Source organism: Oncorhynchus mykiss, chromosome 7, assembly GCF_057628025.1.
Source record: "Oncorhynchus mykiss isolate SJ-2025 chromosome 7, ASM5762802v1, whole genome shotgun sequence".
Lineage (NCBI taxonomy): Eukaryota > Metazoa > Chordata > Actinopteri > Salmoniformes > Salmonidae > Oncorhynchus > Oncorhynchus mykiss.
Genome location: NC_143028.1, coordinates 26,563,735 through 26,581,089, shown reverse-complemented (window position 1 = coordinate 26,581,089; position 17,355 = coordinate 26,563,735). Strand labels below are relative to the sequence as shown.

Sequence of the window (17,355 nt, the reverse complement as noted above, 5' to 3'; positions counted from 1 at the left end):
CATCTACCACCAACCTACTGAAGCGCAGCTCAGAGTAAATATTTATTGCATTTTCCTTTTCCAAATGGGCGGTAATTTAGAATGCATAAGGTACTGTATTTACGATAGCACAGCTTCTTCCCTTTGTTCCTCAGTCTTCCCTCTCTATCACTCAACCCAGCCCTTTTCTTTTGTGTAAAAAGCTGTCATATTTGTTCCGCCCGCCAGGGACGTTTTCCTTTATGACGTAATTTGTAATCAAGTTATGATGAATTGTGTGTAAGTGCAATTCTGTGTGATTAGTTAGGTATTTAGTAAATAAATAATTAAATCCAATTTTGTATTGCTGATTCAACTTGTTAGCCAGGGTTCGTGCAGATAAAATAATTTACGACTTTCAGATGAAACTGAATTAAGGTGACAATTGATATTGACTGCTATTGATGTAAAATATTACTCTTTAAGAGTTTATTCGGAAGATAACAGCTCTATAAATATTATTTTGTGGTGCCCGACTCTCTAGTTAATTACATTTACATGATTAGCTCAATCAGGTGATATTAATTATGGAGAAATTATTTTATAGAATAACATGTCAAATCACTAAATCCGGCATAGCCAAAGACACAACATAATTGGAGTCCCCTGATAGGAATCTAAAATATAATGAGGATTTCATTTTGATTCAGCCTGTATAAAATTGAAAAACAAATTACATAATATACCAAGTTATTGTATACATTTTTGGAGTGGTAGACAAGCATTATTGTGTGTGTGTGTGCTGAAGATTCCCCCGCCTCCGTATTGTTCGCTGACGTAGTCAGTGGGTAACGTAAGCGAATACATTTCTGTATGAGGGATGATAAAGCTAATTATAGAAATCTGAGAAATAGAGCGTTTGACCAAACGCAGGGCTATTTCTGCCTGGCACGTTTCAGACGCGGGTAGGCTCGGTCATTATTAATTTCTCGAGCGAGGACAAAGGGCCAGCCGATTGAAATTCAGGAGATAAGCTTGACCAGCGTTATATATCTCTGTCTCTCTCGCGAGTAGACCAAGACGCATTTCGTTGTTGCCGTGTGTTCCGGTTAAAACATCGTCAAAAAACGCCGAAAAGGGTTTGAACATAATACGTTATAAGTAAAACCTTTCCCTTGCCAAGGGAATCCTATGTGCTGCATTTTCAGGCACAAAGGAGGGTTTCGCTTGCTAACAAGGGAAAACACTTTTTCGTTCCTTGTGGCACGTTGAAATTGCTCCACCTTGCGGAACGGAAGTCCCGTTCCGTTTGATTTCAGCGTGTGAAATCATTGACCGCTGGCGTGTGCCCTAATATATTAGTTCATGAAGAATTATTCAGGTCACACTCAAGTCATTACTTATGATATCCAGACGGATATCAATGTCTTATCCAATTGAACTACTAAGTGTAAATCTGGCAATTTATCTTCTGAAATAGATATTTTAAATAATATCCGAATTGATGAGATTTCAAAATATGACCATGTAAACTTTTTCCAAACTAACCTAGATGAAGTGACTTCTCAGGTTAATTAAAGTTTAATTCCCAAATAGCCTATACAGGTCTGATTTATAATTAAATTGATAAATCAGTAACATTTGGTTTTTGCAAAACCATTCAGTAATCCAGTACTGATTGAAGCCCCGCCCCAGCGCGAATCCCATGTGGTTTTGGCCTTAGGGAGAAGTGCACCAGTGTTGAATGTTTCCAACATTTGATTTACTGTTTACACTTATGATATCCAATCAATGGAGATTGTATGGATTATCGTCTCATTCAATTTAACAAGTTAAATTGTTGAACATACCTTGTTCTTCCAATCAAATGAGACACTTTTAAACTTCTCATATTAACCTAGATGAAGGAACTTCTCAGGTTAATTAAAGTTTAATACCCAGATAGCCTACCCAGGTTGGATTAATCATTGGCATTGATTAATTAATTCAATTTGCTTTTGCAAATTCATTCACGTCCAACTTCCACCATACTGGTACGGTACTAATGGTTCGTCAACATCTATAAATAGATTAAACTTGTCTTTGCAGCTTCCAATGAATTCCAAACCCAAACTTTGAAAAGAATAGGAACATTTTTCCTCTAAATTGTTCTAATAATGTGCAAGCTATCAAAGGAGGTGGTCACCACTCCTCCGCTAATTAGTGAACCTCCACCTATAAAAGGATTGATCTCTGACCTCAGCAGCGATATCAACCCTAATTATGCCATTAGCGAAAAAACAGCAGAAATTGCAAACACTCTCCAAAATCAACCATCAAACACAGGCTTTGTGACGGTTCTCCCCACTTTTGCACTGATGTATCGCCATAAAAATGTGGCATCGGTCCAAAACCACAGTGCACAGCTGAAGCACGTGCCAGACATGGCTAACATGAGGGGACAGGTGGAGAGAACTGAGCAACTATTGACAAAAGCAGGAAATGAAAACATTCTGCTAGTCGAGGAACTGCGTTTGAAATCTTAACAATTAAAACTAATTGTTAATACTTATGACGATGAACGAGCACAAACTCTTCAACAAAACCGTTGTCTCCAGGAACAACTTGATTTAGCCAAAACTAAATACGATGTAGTCCACTCCAAACTTGATCAATCTGTTGAGTTATCTACAAATAGGAGCGTGCAATTTGATAACATGCAGGCAGTTTTGTTGAACGTTACTCAAAGTAACACGGTTCTACTCAAAATTCTGCAGACCAAAGACAATAAATTGATGAACGCAATGACTGAGTTGGATGACAAATCAGCAGAACTCATTGAAGTCGCTGACCAAATGAATGATGAGAGAACTCGGGTGATGAAGATGGAAATCCTGATTTCTAAGCAAGCCGGAAGAAATCTCATCACTGAATCTCTCGCTCCGTACTCAAGACCTCTATCTGCAAACCATGACCGATAAGTTTGAGACCGAAAGGAGCAAGTGCGACACTCACGTGTCCAAAATCAGTACTCTAAGCGCTCAAGTGGACTCTGCAATGCAGCAGAATACCACCCTTAGGTACCATCTGGAGGAAATCCAGAATGGTCATACTCTTCAGAATGACTACCCATCCAAGCAACCGGAGCCCTGTACTCAAAGGAGTGAAGACGATAGGTTTCAGACATTGCCTCCATCATGTGTCCCTCAGTCTTCTCCTCTCGGACATTCGGCACTCTGTAATATGGCGCCTCTTGGCCAACAAAGCCAAAGCTTGGCTTCTCCTCTTGGCCTTTTGGCCCCACTTTCCCCACAGGATGAAGCCAACCCTCTCCGCCCGCTTGACGCAGAATACCTTGACAAACTCGTGAAGAATTTCCCCACCTTGGACCCCGTTCCAGGTCAGCCAAACGATACTGAGACGTTCTTAGCTGACATAGAGGACGCGTTGGATGGCTTCCCGAACGCTACGGGTTCTGACAGGGTTTACCTGTTGAAGCGAACGTTGAATAGACACGTGACAAGGTTCATTCGCCGACAATAGCAACATGTGCTAAATGACTACGCTAAACTTGCCACAGCTTTGAAATTAGAATTCAGTGGTTCTGTGACTGCTCTAGACTGCTCTAGAGGAGATCTGCATGGAGGAATGAGCCAAAATACCAGCAACAGTGTGTGAAAACCTTGTGAAGACTTACAGAAAACGTTTGACCTCTGTCATTGCCAACAAAGGGTATATAACAAAGTATTGAGATAAACTTTTGTTATTGACCAAATACTTATTTTCCACCATAATTTGCAAATAAATTCATTAAAAATCCTACAATGTGATTTTCTGGATTTTTTCATCATTTTGTCTGTCATAGTTGAAGTGTACCTATGATGAAAATTACAGGCCTCTCTCATCTTTTTAAGTGGGAGAACTTGCACAATTGGTGGCTGACTCAATACTTTTTTGCCCCACTGTATATTTGGCCTTGAAGTGGGAAATCCTACGCTTCTTTTCAGGGCTGGGTTTTATATGAATGTTACCACCAACAAGCACGGAATTGTATATTATTCAGAAACAGCTGTAAAGTTCTTCCTCTTCACGTTCACAACTGAGCTGAGCCAAACAGCCTTTCATCCACTTGGCCGCCTGAGCCATGGACCAAATTAAAATCGTTTTTCACCTGAAAATAATCATAATCCGTTGGATAATTTGTACATTTTTACTTATTTTCGAACTAGTCTGTATTAAACATATATAGATCTGACCATTTTATAAATGCTATAAATAAATGCATGACATGATTGCATTTTTTGCCCGGCTCTTTTGTGACAGAAACAAAACGTTTGGAGAGCATAGTGCCACACTGTGTGAATTGGAGTGGTACATGGTGTGAATTTTCAACCACCCCAACTGCTTTAGAGGGAGGAAAGCAGACAGAGAGGCTTTGAACAAAGGACAAGTGAGGTTTTTGATTTCTTGGATGGCAATTTTCTGGAATAGAAAACGTGTGTGAAATGCAGAGAGAAATTCCAATGTCACACACAGTGTGTTTGCGTATCACTTTTATGTAGAAACAATGATATTTTCAGTGCTTTGTTGAAATACATCCTTATTAAAACGCTAAGACAGAATTTTTTAAATGGCCCATCGTGCTTCAAATAACTTGGGCAGGGGAGCGCAAAACAAAAAGGAAACATTAATTTGTGTAAAATGTGCCACTTATCTTTTGTGCCAGACCTACTTGTCTAATCAAACAGAGTGGGGTCTTAGCTGTCCCTTTAAGACCACACATTCAGATTCTTAAGGAGATACCCAAGCCCAATATTTAACAAGCAATCAATTAAAGTCAATGAACTCCATTTTAAGACTGTTCATTAAAACAGCTAAGAACAAACGGTCAACTCTTTCAAGCAGTGTCATGAACTATGAAAAGCAGAAAAGGTTATTCGATTTACCGTCACACCTAATGTGTGCTTTAGCCTAGGGGTTTTCAAACTCTTCTTTCCCAGAAAAACCGGCGACACAGGGACCCCCATCATATGATAGCAAAAAATAAGTTGCATCTTGTCTTAGCATCAGGTGAATGATAATGGTATACTTAATCAAAATGAATAGATTTGGTAGACAGTTTCATTATTTTGACCTCCCCACAGTTCATTGGAAGAGGAAGTGTAGAATGTATCTTGGCGGCGGAGAGAATATGTTTCTGTTGTAAACGTAATAATTCTACACAGTTTGGCATTGAGCTGAGAGACAACTTGGAAGTTTTCTGCAACTCTATGCACTGTATATACTGTAGTTCCATATCTTTTTTTAATGCTTTCTATCTGGCTTTGGTCATTTAAGTAGACACTGAGACACAGAGACATGAACATGGTATCAATGATGGTATTCTGTTGTAGCTAGCGGTGTTCATAAAAATAATATTTTTAAGTATTTTTTGAAATTGTATGAATTAATTGCGGACCCCCTGCAGTATCTCGCTGTGAACCAAACTTTGAAAATCCCTGCCTTAGCCTACGGACTAAGTCAATATTTTGTTAGAGCTTAAACAAAATATTCACAATTATTCACAATATTAGTCTTTCCGCCTCACCACGGTAATTAAGTTATGCAATACCCTGTGCAAGTGACGTGTTCCTACATCATACTTCCCTGTTCATTTCCCTGCTCTTTTGAATGGTCTTAATGATTATATCCTCAAATTCATGAAAAGTGTGGTCATATAAGATATGAATTCTACTTCTGCCAGAGGCCTTTCATTAAGTTTTTGCACTGAAGACCATTGCGCTATGTTTTTGCCCATTGAAGACCATTCAAAAAGCTTACAAAATTAAAAAACTACAAGGTTACTTTCCACATCAAAGAACTGAATTCCATTAACTGAAAAATGTATCTATTGACATTTGATTTAATTTGCACAGAGAAAGAGAAAGATATGAAGGGGCGATAGAGAGAGACCGTAAGAGAGAGTCAGACAGTGAAAGAGAGAGGGAGAGAGAAAGTGTTTGTGAAAGTGGATTGCGTAAGAGAGAGAGAGGTGTGTGGGGACCTAAAATAATTTTCCCTCAAAGGTTATTTAACTTGGCCATTTGCAGTGAGATGGTTTGCCAAGATAATTGTCGCCGGGGTGACTAAACTCCCCACTGAAGTCATTTTTGGCGACCCATTTCAGCGAGAGTTGAGGACTGAAAATAGAATGAAATAGACTCATTGAGGGCCATTTCAGTCAAATTGGATGAAAGGTGCGGTGCACAAAGGTTGCCTCTGCGTGTAAAGCTCCAGCAGATGAAAATTAGCATACTGATCATATTCTAGAGAGAGAACTAATTACCATTGCAGTGTTTCAGCTTTGCATTTAAAACTTGGATTGTGTCTCCAATGCCATGGGCCCTGGTCAAAAGTAGTGCACTAAATAAGGAATAAGGTGCCATTGGGAATGCAATCTTGTTCATGAAGTGAACAACTGTTTTAAAAAGGTTGGCAAATAAGCAGTAATGAAAGCGAGGACTTTCAGGGCGAGAAATAGATGGCAGGGCATGAGTATTCCTGTTAGTCAAAAATTATTTATATTCAAGTTCTTAACCCTATTGGCTAGCTAAGAAGGCTGCAAATAAACTAATTGGGTTACATTAGGAAATAACTCAGTTGTCGAACCTCATCACACAGGTAAGACAGGCAATATCAATCTCAACTAAAATATTATTAAGAAATCACATTTCCAGCAATAGGCCTACCACACACCGGTTCTGAACAGTGGATTGAGCATGCCTATGGTTGGTGTGATCCCAGTGTCATGAACATATTAAAAATATTGCAAATGGAAGAATACAGTCTTTATGTAAAAAAATGCATTGTAGCCCCTAATGAACACCTCACAGATGTATGTGTGAACACTGAAGCTCTCCCCTCACCTGATAGGAGTTGGGCCAGAAGGTACTGATGGCCAGCTCGGTCTTGACCCAGCCCTCGGTCACCGAGCCGGAGGCGTTCCACACAGGGTTTCCCTGGGCGCCGCCGTTCACCTTAATGTAGACATTGAGTGCCCCGGGACTGGAGCCTTCGCGGCTGGATAGAGAGTAGTGGAAGTCGATGCAGTGGGTGTCGTTCTCCTTCAGGGTAGGCAGGAGCAGGTGGGCCTTCTGTCCAGACGCCCGGCCGGAGCCGTTCACCACCATAAAAGAACCTATCAGGGACGAGAAAGAACCAAGACGTGAGCTGAGACGAGGAGGAGTATTTGCTGCCTAGAACAGACCGATTTGTTGTCTACCAGACCTGGGTTCAAATATTATTTGTATTCTTTCAAATACTTGAGCTGCACTTGACAGAGTGCAGCTCAAAGTGAAAGCCCCACCCCTCTGGCACTATAGGCAGGCTCAATCAAACGCTCAAAAGTATTTGAAAGAAAACACATACTATTTTAACTCACTATTTGAACCCAGACACATGAAGTATGAGGAATGTCTGAGGAACAACTACTGCTACAGTGAACTATTGTACTTGTACTGTAAAATATTATTGAAATCTGCAGGGAGAGAAGAAAGAGAAAGCAAGAGAGCAGAGATAAAAAGTAGTGTAAAATGGGTGAGATTCAGACAGGAAGAGGGATGAATAGGTGTGAGAAGACGTGCTGCTGGAATAACAAAGAATATATCGGGGTGATATATTCTCAAGGATGTTGCTTTGATAACTGAACATCAAGCAAGGCAAATGTCCACCCTGGCAATATTCTGGCTTGTGTGCCTTACAATATATCCACTACTCTGATGTAAAACAACATACACCCACATACATACCGAGCGTATGTGGTTTTATTGCTTGACTCACATTTGGCAGTAGGCTATTCTACAGTGGGCAAAAAGTGCTGGGAGAGTTCTGGCATAAGGCATGTGGCCTGAATCATAAAGACGTTTCTTCCAGAGTGTGACAATTAGACGACAGGATGAGTTATTACAAAAATGGTCTCCGGACACTTTGAAATCATAATCGCTGTAGACCAACTCGGGAGACCATTCCATGAAAGGAATTATGTAATTTATCTTGAATACTTGACCCAGATGATTACCTGATTCTAACTGATACACTTATCAAGGGTCGCCCCTTGGCTTCCATTCAAATCCAGGCTGTATCACAACAGGCCTTGATTTGGGCTCCCATAGGTTTGAGCAGAATTGGCCCAGCGTCATCCGGGTTTGGTCAGTGTAGGCCGTCATTGTAAATAAGAACTTGTTCTCAACTGACTTGCCTAGTTAAAGAAAGGTAAAAAATATATATAATAATTACTAGAACATTAGCACATTAGCAGCAAGGGCAGCTCCCCTTGAAACCATAATGAATTCCCTGACACAAATGAGAACTTAAATGTGTCAGTGGAGAGTAAATGACAGGGTTGAAATAATGACAACCTCTTCCTAGGCAAATTTTGTCAGAAACCTTTTAACTCGCCAATGATAAATGGCGTCTCCTAATGTGGCTAGGGCCATAGGATGGCATGCGGAATCAGACGATTCATCACCAAAATTATCTGAAGCACATCAATGGGTTATGCACAGAGGAGATACAGTATCAATCATCCCAACCTTGGGTCCGGAATCTAGGCTGATAAAATGTCTTATTCGCCTCAGCCACCGCCGTTTTACATCAGCACTCTTGCCAACCCCATCTTGCCAACACACTGACTCACACACACATGCACACAAATATACTCACAGATTCACACACACCGGCTCAAGTGTACACACACATACAGTACGTCCATGTTCATATATTTGATTATTTCTTATTGCTGTTGCATTGTCGTGAAAGGAACCTGCAAGTAAACATTTCATTGGACGCTGTATACCATGTGTATCCCGTATATACAACTAATAAAACTTTAAAATTGAAACACAAAAACTCACACAAACACAAACGTGCACACACACAGAACACAGCCTCCCTCCAGCATCAACACACAGCCAATGTGATGAATGTAAACCAGGGCACCTTTTAACCTCTAGAAGTGTCTACCTGAAATACTGGGGTGTTAAATGTCATCACAAGTTTCACATGGTAAAATAACTATGGGATCATATGGAGAGAATTTCAAAATGAACATGAGAGACATGAAAATCTATGAAATTGACATATTTTGTTGACATGAAAATGTTAGCAAACCATGACCAGAGGAAAACAAGTTTCAGGGATCTGAACATTGTTTAAAATACATTTTATGGAATTTTCATGGAAATTGGATTTAATATAATGATTTGAACTTTTGGACTGCACAGTGAGCTCCAAAAGTATTGGGACAGTGATAACTGTTGTTGTTTTGGCTCTGTACTCCAGCACTTTAAATTTGAAATGATACAATGACTATGAGGTTAAAGTGCAGACTGTCAGCTTTAATTTGAGGGTATTTTCATCCATATCAGGTCAACCGTTTCACTTTATTGTAAATAAGAATATCATATATTTCTAATAGTAGGTTTTAGGCCCACCTACTCCCATACACACGGATATAAGTGCAATAAAGTACATATTCATTCCCCAGGTGTGCTGTTAAAACTGTGGAGAAATGGGCAGAGTAAAAATAAAAGGCCTATCGGTCACGGGGTATTCAGATCAATAGTAAAATGGGCAGCCATTAAGCCAATCAATCGGTGAGTAAAAAGAGCGAAATCGCTCCTGACCAGCTCCACACTGGCTATGCAAGGGGAGAGGCCCTCAAGCAACTACAGTACCAACCACCACCAGCTCAGAAATATCGTACCAAACATCATGCCTGTTTTAAACAGCTTCTTTCTCAATGTCCATGCTCCTTTTGCTGCAATATAAAAACAAGGAATAAGAATTGCCGATGGTAAGACAATAGCCATAGGTGGGCCGAGTGGCAATCATGTTCTCTAACTGTCACTATCCCCAAAAAGTTTTAGTGTTTGTTTGTAGCAGGGATTTACCACCCCCTTCTGTACTGGCGGATGCTGTTGATACAATTTCAGAGTACTTAGAACCTTTAACCTGGTTTGGTTTACCGCAGCCTCTGATAATTTGAAGAATATTTGACTCAAATTTGGCTTTCATAGAGTCAACGGACTCTATGAAAGCCAAGTTTATTCACCCCAAAGGATCGAACAACTGAAATGACAAAAACACATTTCTAATAGTGGTAATATTTAGACCCCAATTTGGGTAGAGTCTCCTCCTTCTCGCTAAACTAATCTCCAAACCTACACAGATTAATGTAAGAAACCCATCAAACTTCTCTCTAATTTTTACAAATAGCCCCCACAAGTACTTAATCGAGTGGTGTTTTGGTGTCACTTTCCTAATGCATGTATTAGAGATACAAAACAGAAAAACATTGATCCTCATTAATTAGGATTTTTATTCATTTTGATTCTCCACAGGAGTCGTCCCTTCAGGATATGATTTCCTCTATAAGCTGCATGCCTGACCCTGAATTGGCTCTAGATAATTGTATATCTCTGGCAGACAAACACACCATAGAGTTAAAAATATAACTAATCCGTGGTTCTCTGTAAAACTTTCCGATCTCATTATGGTGAGAAATCAGGCCTGGACCAAGGCTAGAAAAACTGATTCGGTAAATGATTGGCAGCTTTTAGGCAATCGAGAAATAGATGCACTTCCTCAATTAAGATAGCTAAATCAAGCTACATTCTATCTCAGACTCTGCTGAACCGTCTATATTTTGGAAAACAGTAAATGCACTGAAGTGTGGAAATTACTCTCCTTCCCTGCTTAAGCAGTCAGACTTTGGCTCAATGGAAGTTCAGTCAACTCCTAGTGAATATTTATTTCTTATGTATTTGTGATGTGCTAGATACCTTTCTTAAGATTGATGTGCAAAAAAAAAGTTCACTCGGCAGATCTGCTTGATCCTTTCTTGCTACAGCTTGTTGTTCCACTGATAGCGGAAACTCAAACACATATTTATTACCTGACGGTGGTTTCTGGATCCATCCCCAGGGTCTGGAAGGTGGCCCCTATACTGTACTTCCCCTTCATAAATGTGGTGACCCGTGTGACCTAAATAATTATCGCCCATTTCCAAACTCTCTTGCCTACCTAGAATCTTAGAATCCTTGATAAATACTTAACTTAGATCTTTTTTAACTATGAAATGTATTCTAAATTAACATTACTCAAGTTTCCGACCTGGTCATAGCACCATCTCTACTGCTACTATAGTTTTACATTATGTTATTAATTGTATGAATTGGAAGAAACCTGTCTAAGGCTTTTGACACTGTGGATCACTCATGACTAATTCAGAGGATTTATATAATTGGCCTGAACCAGCTGTGTTTAGCTGGTTAGAAAATTATTTAACGGACAGAACACAGTGTGTATTTACAGATGGTGTTAAATCTGGTTCTGGACATCACAAAAAAAATCCTGACAATTAAAGCCTCCTATTTACCCTGGTTCTAGATTAGTTGAATAATCGGCAGTGTCCCTCGGAAGGCCAGTGCACTGGAAACATAGAAAAAAGGGTTCAACAGCGAAGTGGGGACAGTCAGCTGCCGCCCAGCAGCCCAGCCGTGGAGCAGCTGGGGTTTAAACAGTGCAGCTCCTCCTCTTTCTCCTCTTCTGTTTTGAAGGATTTCAGACCACGCTCCTGTAGAACTGCTCTACTACACCCTGGCTACACCCCCACTCAGGGGCCTGTCCAGGGTCCCAGGGAAAGGAGAGTGCATTCCCAGCCCATGCCAATGGGCCTCAGCCCATTTCACACATTTAACATGCCCAATTCCCCGGTCCCTTCACACTCCGCCTCCAAGGCAAAGGCAGCCGTGGCGGGCTGACGCCAAAGAGCCACGCAGGGTGGACCCCATATGTTCCCTGTCCTCGATGTGTAATGGTCCTGCATGATTCGCTTCCTCTCCCCTCGCCATGCCCTAATTATTGCCATCCAGCTTCATCTGGGGCAATGCCAACACACATTCGTTCACAGTTTCCCGCTGCTTGTCACTACATTCCTTTCTTCATCACAGCAATAGGGCATCAACGTGACATCGCTCCACTATGTTTTACACATATCCCATAGTAACAGGAGGAAAATGAAGGGCGCGAGACAACAAGCCCAAAGGCTTAGTGTAGGAATTTCACTTGGCCTTTTCAATAGCACGCCAGCCAGCCTCGTTGACCTTCTCTTATTGGAAGCTGGATACTATGATGCTGTTAGACAGGGGTGAGGATCAACACCCCGGGGGTCCTCGACTAATCTGATAAGTGGGAAATCAATAATTGGTACAGCAATGCGCCTGAATGCAAATAGCTTGATCGAGTCGCCAACACCAGTGCCTCCCTCTTGCAGTTAAGCTTTGCCTGTTTCTAAACCTCAATTTACCTCTTGATTAATACAGTAATGTATTGCTTGTAAACTTTGGTATTAAGGAGAAATTGACTTCCAGTTCAACTGGCAGGAAAAGCTTTTAAAAGCATAAAAGGTCATTCATTTAGTCACATATAATTATAGAGAAGGGGGGGGGGGTATTTTGTTTGGCCCTGGGTATTGATATTTTGTACATTTTTCTGGAAGGTGTGTACAATGTGTTCTATTCATGTATTTGTTTACAACTAATGTCAAATGTTGACAGTTAATGGTTACCTTCATTAATGGGATATTTAAACGGCTAATAATTCCAACAATGATTTTAGATCTGCATGGTCATGGAAACCAATTCGATGAAGAGATGTAATTCAATTCTTAGCTCTGTTACATTAAATTGAGTTTAAACAAAGGCAAATACACAAGTTCAATTTGGGTGAGTGTTTATTTTCAAATAGTTACTTATTCTTATTGATGTTCTTTTCATAATTGTTTCATAAAATACAAGTCTAGAATTCCTTTAGGTCTTGTCAGTTTTTAAAAACAACAAAATGCTTGTGAAGGCTTGTCAAGAAGTACATTTTTACCTGTTGATATCAGCCGGCAAAGAAATAGGTTTTTATCACTCTGTTTGAGAAAAGAAAAATAGATCTTGGTTCTGAAACCACACCGAGACTGCTTTATTTTCTCTTTCTCCAGGAACAAAGCACAGTCTTAATCGCTTCAATGGTGAAGCCTCACTCGGTGGCAACTGCTCCAGTCAGGGCCAGGCTTCTGCAAATTGAACACTTCACAACCAAATCGGCTGCACAGCACTACTCAAATGTGAGCGTTTTTTAATTTAAAAGCAGCCAAATCACCAGGGAAGATCATAGCAGCCTCTAATGAGTTTTTTATTTTACCTTTATTTAACTAGGCAAGTCAGTTAAGAAAAAAATATTATTTTCAATGACAGCTTACCTGCCTGTTCAGGGGCAGATTTGTACCTTGTCAGCTCGGGGATTTGAACTTGCAACCTTCTGATTACTAGTCCAACGCGCTAACCACTAGGCTACCCTGCCGCCCCAAAGTGTGAAATGAAGGGGCACACTAATAACACCCTTAAATAAATTATGAGCAAAGCTCATCTGATAACAATTGACATGAAAGCTGTCTCAACAATGAAATGCAATCGATTTATAATCCTGCGTCCTGGAGTTCATTCGCCCATTAATAAAAAGTGAAAGGCATTGTCCATTGTTTCCATTCCGCTGACCTGGGCCAGGTTTCCCAAAAGCATCTTGGAACCTAAGTTCATTGTTAGAACCTTCGTAGGTGCATCGATAAATCTCCAAGCTGTTTCCCAAAACCATTGTTACTAAAGTTGCTTTTGAAAATAATTTTTATTTAATGACTGCCTCAGAACACCCGCTAAGTGTGTAGTTGGATACAATGCCTTTGGAATTTATTCAGACCCCTTGACGTTTTGGTCACCTCCCTGACCAAGGCCCTTCTCCCTCAACTGCTCAGTTTGGCAGGGCAGCCAGCACTAGGAAGAGTCTTGGTGGTTCCAAACATCTTCCATTTAAGAATGATGGCCACTGTGTTCTTAGGGACCTTCAATGCTGCAGACATTTGTTGGTACCCTTCCCCAGATCTGTGCCTCGACACAATCCTGTCTTGGAGCTCTATGGACAATTCCTTTAACCTCATTACTTGGTTTTGGCCTGACATACACTGTCATCTGTGGGACCTTATATAGACAGGTGTGTGCCTTTCCAAATCATGTCCAATCAATTGATTATAACATAGGTGGACTCCAATCAAGTTGCAGAAACATCTCAAGGATGATCAATGGAAATAGGATGCACCTGAGCTCAATTTCGAGTCTCATAGCAAAGGGTCTGAATAATTATGTAAATAAGGTATTTCTGTTTTTTATTGTTGGTTGCTTTTCCTTCAATCTGGAGGTCCAACTCATCCAAAACCAAGATCTCGTACAACGCTGTTTTTTTATTTGATTTTATTTCACCTTTATTTAAACAGGTAGGCCAGTTGAGAACAAGTTCTCATTTACACAAATTTACAGAGAAGAGGCGACTCCGGGATGATGGCCTTCTAAGCAGAGTTCCTCTGTTCAGTGTCTGTGTTCTTTTGACCATCTTAATCTTTTCTTTTTATTGGCCAGTCTAAGATATGGCTTTTTTTTTGCAACTCTGCCAAGAAGGCCAGCATCCCGGAGTCACCTCTTCACTGTTGATGTTGAGACTCGTGTTTTGCAGGTACTATTTAATGAAGCTGCCAGTTGAAGACTTGTGAGGCATCTGTTTCTCAAACTAGACACTCTAATGTACTTGTCCTCTTGCTCAGTTTTGCTCAGTTGTGCACCGGGGCCTCCCACTCCTCTTTCTATTCTGGTTAGAGACAGTTTGCGCTCTTCTGTGAAGAGAGTAGTACACAGCATTGTACGAGATCTTCAGTTTCTTGGCAATTTCTAGCATGGAATAGCCTTCATTTCTCAGAACAAGAATAGACTGATGAGTTTCAGAAGAAAGTTTTGTTTCTGGCCATTTTGAGCCTGTAATCGAACCCACAAATGCTGATGCTTCAGATACTCAACTAGTCGAAAGAAGGACAGTTGTATTGCTTCTTTAATCAGCACAACAGTTTAAAGCTGTGCTAACATAATTGCAAAATTATTTTCTAATTATCAATTAGTCTTTTAAAATGATCAACTTGGATTAGCTAACACAGCGTGCTATTGGAACACAGGAGTGATGGTTGCTGATAATGGGCCTGTGTACACCTACGTATATATTCCATAACAAATCAGCTGTTTCCAGCTACAATAGTTATTTACAATATTAACAATGTCTACACTATATTTCTGATCAATTTGATGTTATTTCAATGGACAACAAATGTGCTTTTCTTTCAAAAACAAGGACATTTCTAAGTGACACCAAACTTTTTTTTTACATAGAATTAAGCATCATTATTATGGCTCTAGATTGCAGGAAAAATTTGTATCAGGTGTTTGAAAAATGCTAAATTCTCTAAATATTAAAATCATTGTTTCTTGAAATGATCGGTTTCCGTAGTCTTGTACTGTTTTTGTCTCACTGCGAAGCAGACAGCGACTTCCCGTCTCAATCAGCTCTCATTACTAAACAGAACATCAACAAAGATCCATTGGTCACACCTCAATGAGGAAATTGAGTCTGGGGCTGAAACCTCTGACAACAATATTGGTAAAGACAAGAGGAACACGCTTCATCCTCATTGACAGATAGCCAATGCAGCGCCAATAATCCTCTGTTTAAGCCACAGGGAAAGGATCAAGCCTATAAAATTAGCACCTGCTTCGATGTTATCTACCCAATAGGCTTGAACTATAGGAGATCAACGACCAATCAAAGTATCAATGGCACCTACACAATGGTTGAGAAGTTTCTTCCATACATTTGTTCGCCAAAACCAATCTATCATTGAATACTACTGGGTATGAAAATATATTGTGGCAATGATACTGTCTGAATGCCTGCATGGCAACATTTATCACCACGATCCCAGTTGCTGTGGAGCCTAGAGTGGGAAGAAGGGAATGCTGAGATACATTTATCCTGTTTTAGGACTTGGTGCTTTTTCCCAGTCAGTGGGATAATACAAATTCTCCTCCATGTTGTTATCTGGAGTGGGAATTACAGTCGCAGGGAGGCGAAAATTACCTTTGTGGCTCCCAGTACACGGCTGAAGAGCGATGCGGTACGCCCGTGGCGTAACATTGGCTCCAATCCCAACACAGAGGTCAGCCATCATGATGAAGGTCTCAGAGAGCAGAACACACAGGGCCTCCTCTGTCCACATCCACTAACTACAGTACTCTCAATCTCTTTTTCCTCTCAACCATTACTAGTACAGTACAGTAATCCTTGTACAGTACATATTTTTTAAATGTACAGTATAGTGCACTACTTTCGACCAGGATCCATAGAACTCTGGTCAAAAGTACTGCACTGTATAGGGAATAGGGTGCCATTTGGGACACATCCATAGTCCCAAATAGTTAGAATATCAGTTCAAACCTCCATACCTTATTCATCAAGTCAAATTGGATTGGTCACATACACGTGATTAGCAAATGTTATTGTGGGTGTAGCAAAATTATAATGCTGCTAGCGCCGACAGTGCAGTAATATCTAACAAATAATATCTTATAAATTACACAACGTATACCCAATACACACCAATCTAAGCAGGAATAAATGAAGACTATATACATATGGACGAGCGATGTCAGAGTGGAATGGACTAAGATACAGTAGAATAGTATAGAATACAGTGTATACATATGAGATGAGTAATGCAAGATATGTAAACATTATTAAGTGAATGAGATAAAATAGAATAGGATAGAAAACAGTATATACATATGACATGAGTAATGCCAGATATGTAAACATTAAGTGACTAAGATACCATAGTATACTATAGAAAATAGTAGATACAAATGAAATGAGTAATGAAAGATATATAAACATTAATAAGTGACTAAGATACAGTAGAATAATATAGAATACAGTATATACATATGAGATGAGTAATGCCAGATATGTAAACATTATTAAAGTGACTAGTGTTCCATTTCTTAAAGTGGCCAGTGATTTCTAGTCTATGCCAATAGGCAGCAGCGTCTAATGTGCTAGTGACAGCTGTTTAACAGTCTGACGGCCTTGAGATAGAAGCTGTTTTTCAGTCTCTCGGTCTCAGCTTTGATGCACCTGTACTGACCTTGCCTTCTGGATGATAGCGTGGTGAACAGGCAGTGGCTCGGGTAGTTGATGTCCTTGCGGATCTTTTTGACCATCCTGTGACATCGAGTGCTGTAGGTGTCCTGGAGGGCGGGTAGTTTGCCCCCGGTAATGCGTTGGGCAGACTGCACCACTCAATTGAGAGCCTTGCAGTTGCGGGCGGTGCAGTTACTGTACCGTGATACAGCCCGACAGAATGCTTTCAAATGTGCATCTGTAAAGGTTTTTGAGGGTTTTAGGTGACAAGCCAAATTTCTTCAGACTCGTGAGGTTGAAGAGGCTCTATTGCGCCTTCTTCAC

At 40.3% G+C, this 17,355-nt stretch overlaps 1 protein-coding gene across 2 annotated transcripts in view; it reads right to left on the bottom strand.

The window, feature by feature from the left end:
* The window catches only part of LOC110527653 (receptor-type tyrosine-protein phosphatase T), a 522,557-nt gene that overhangs the window by 356,009 nt on the left and 149,193 nt on the right, over positions 1–17,355 (bottom strand). For both annotated transcript variants that reach the window (XM_090240593.1, XM_090240592.1), the window contains exon 3: positions 6,843–7,114. In XM_090240593.1, the coding sequence (XP_090096719.1) occupies positions 6,843–7,114 (272 nt within the window). The remainder of the gene's footprint in view (positions 1–6,842; positions 7,115–17,355) is intronic.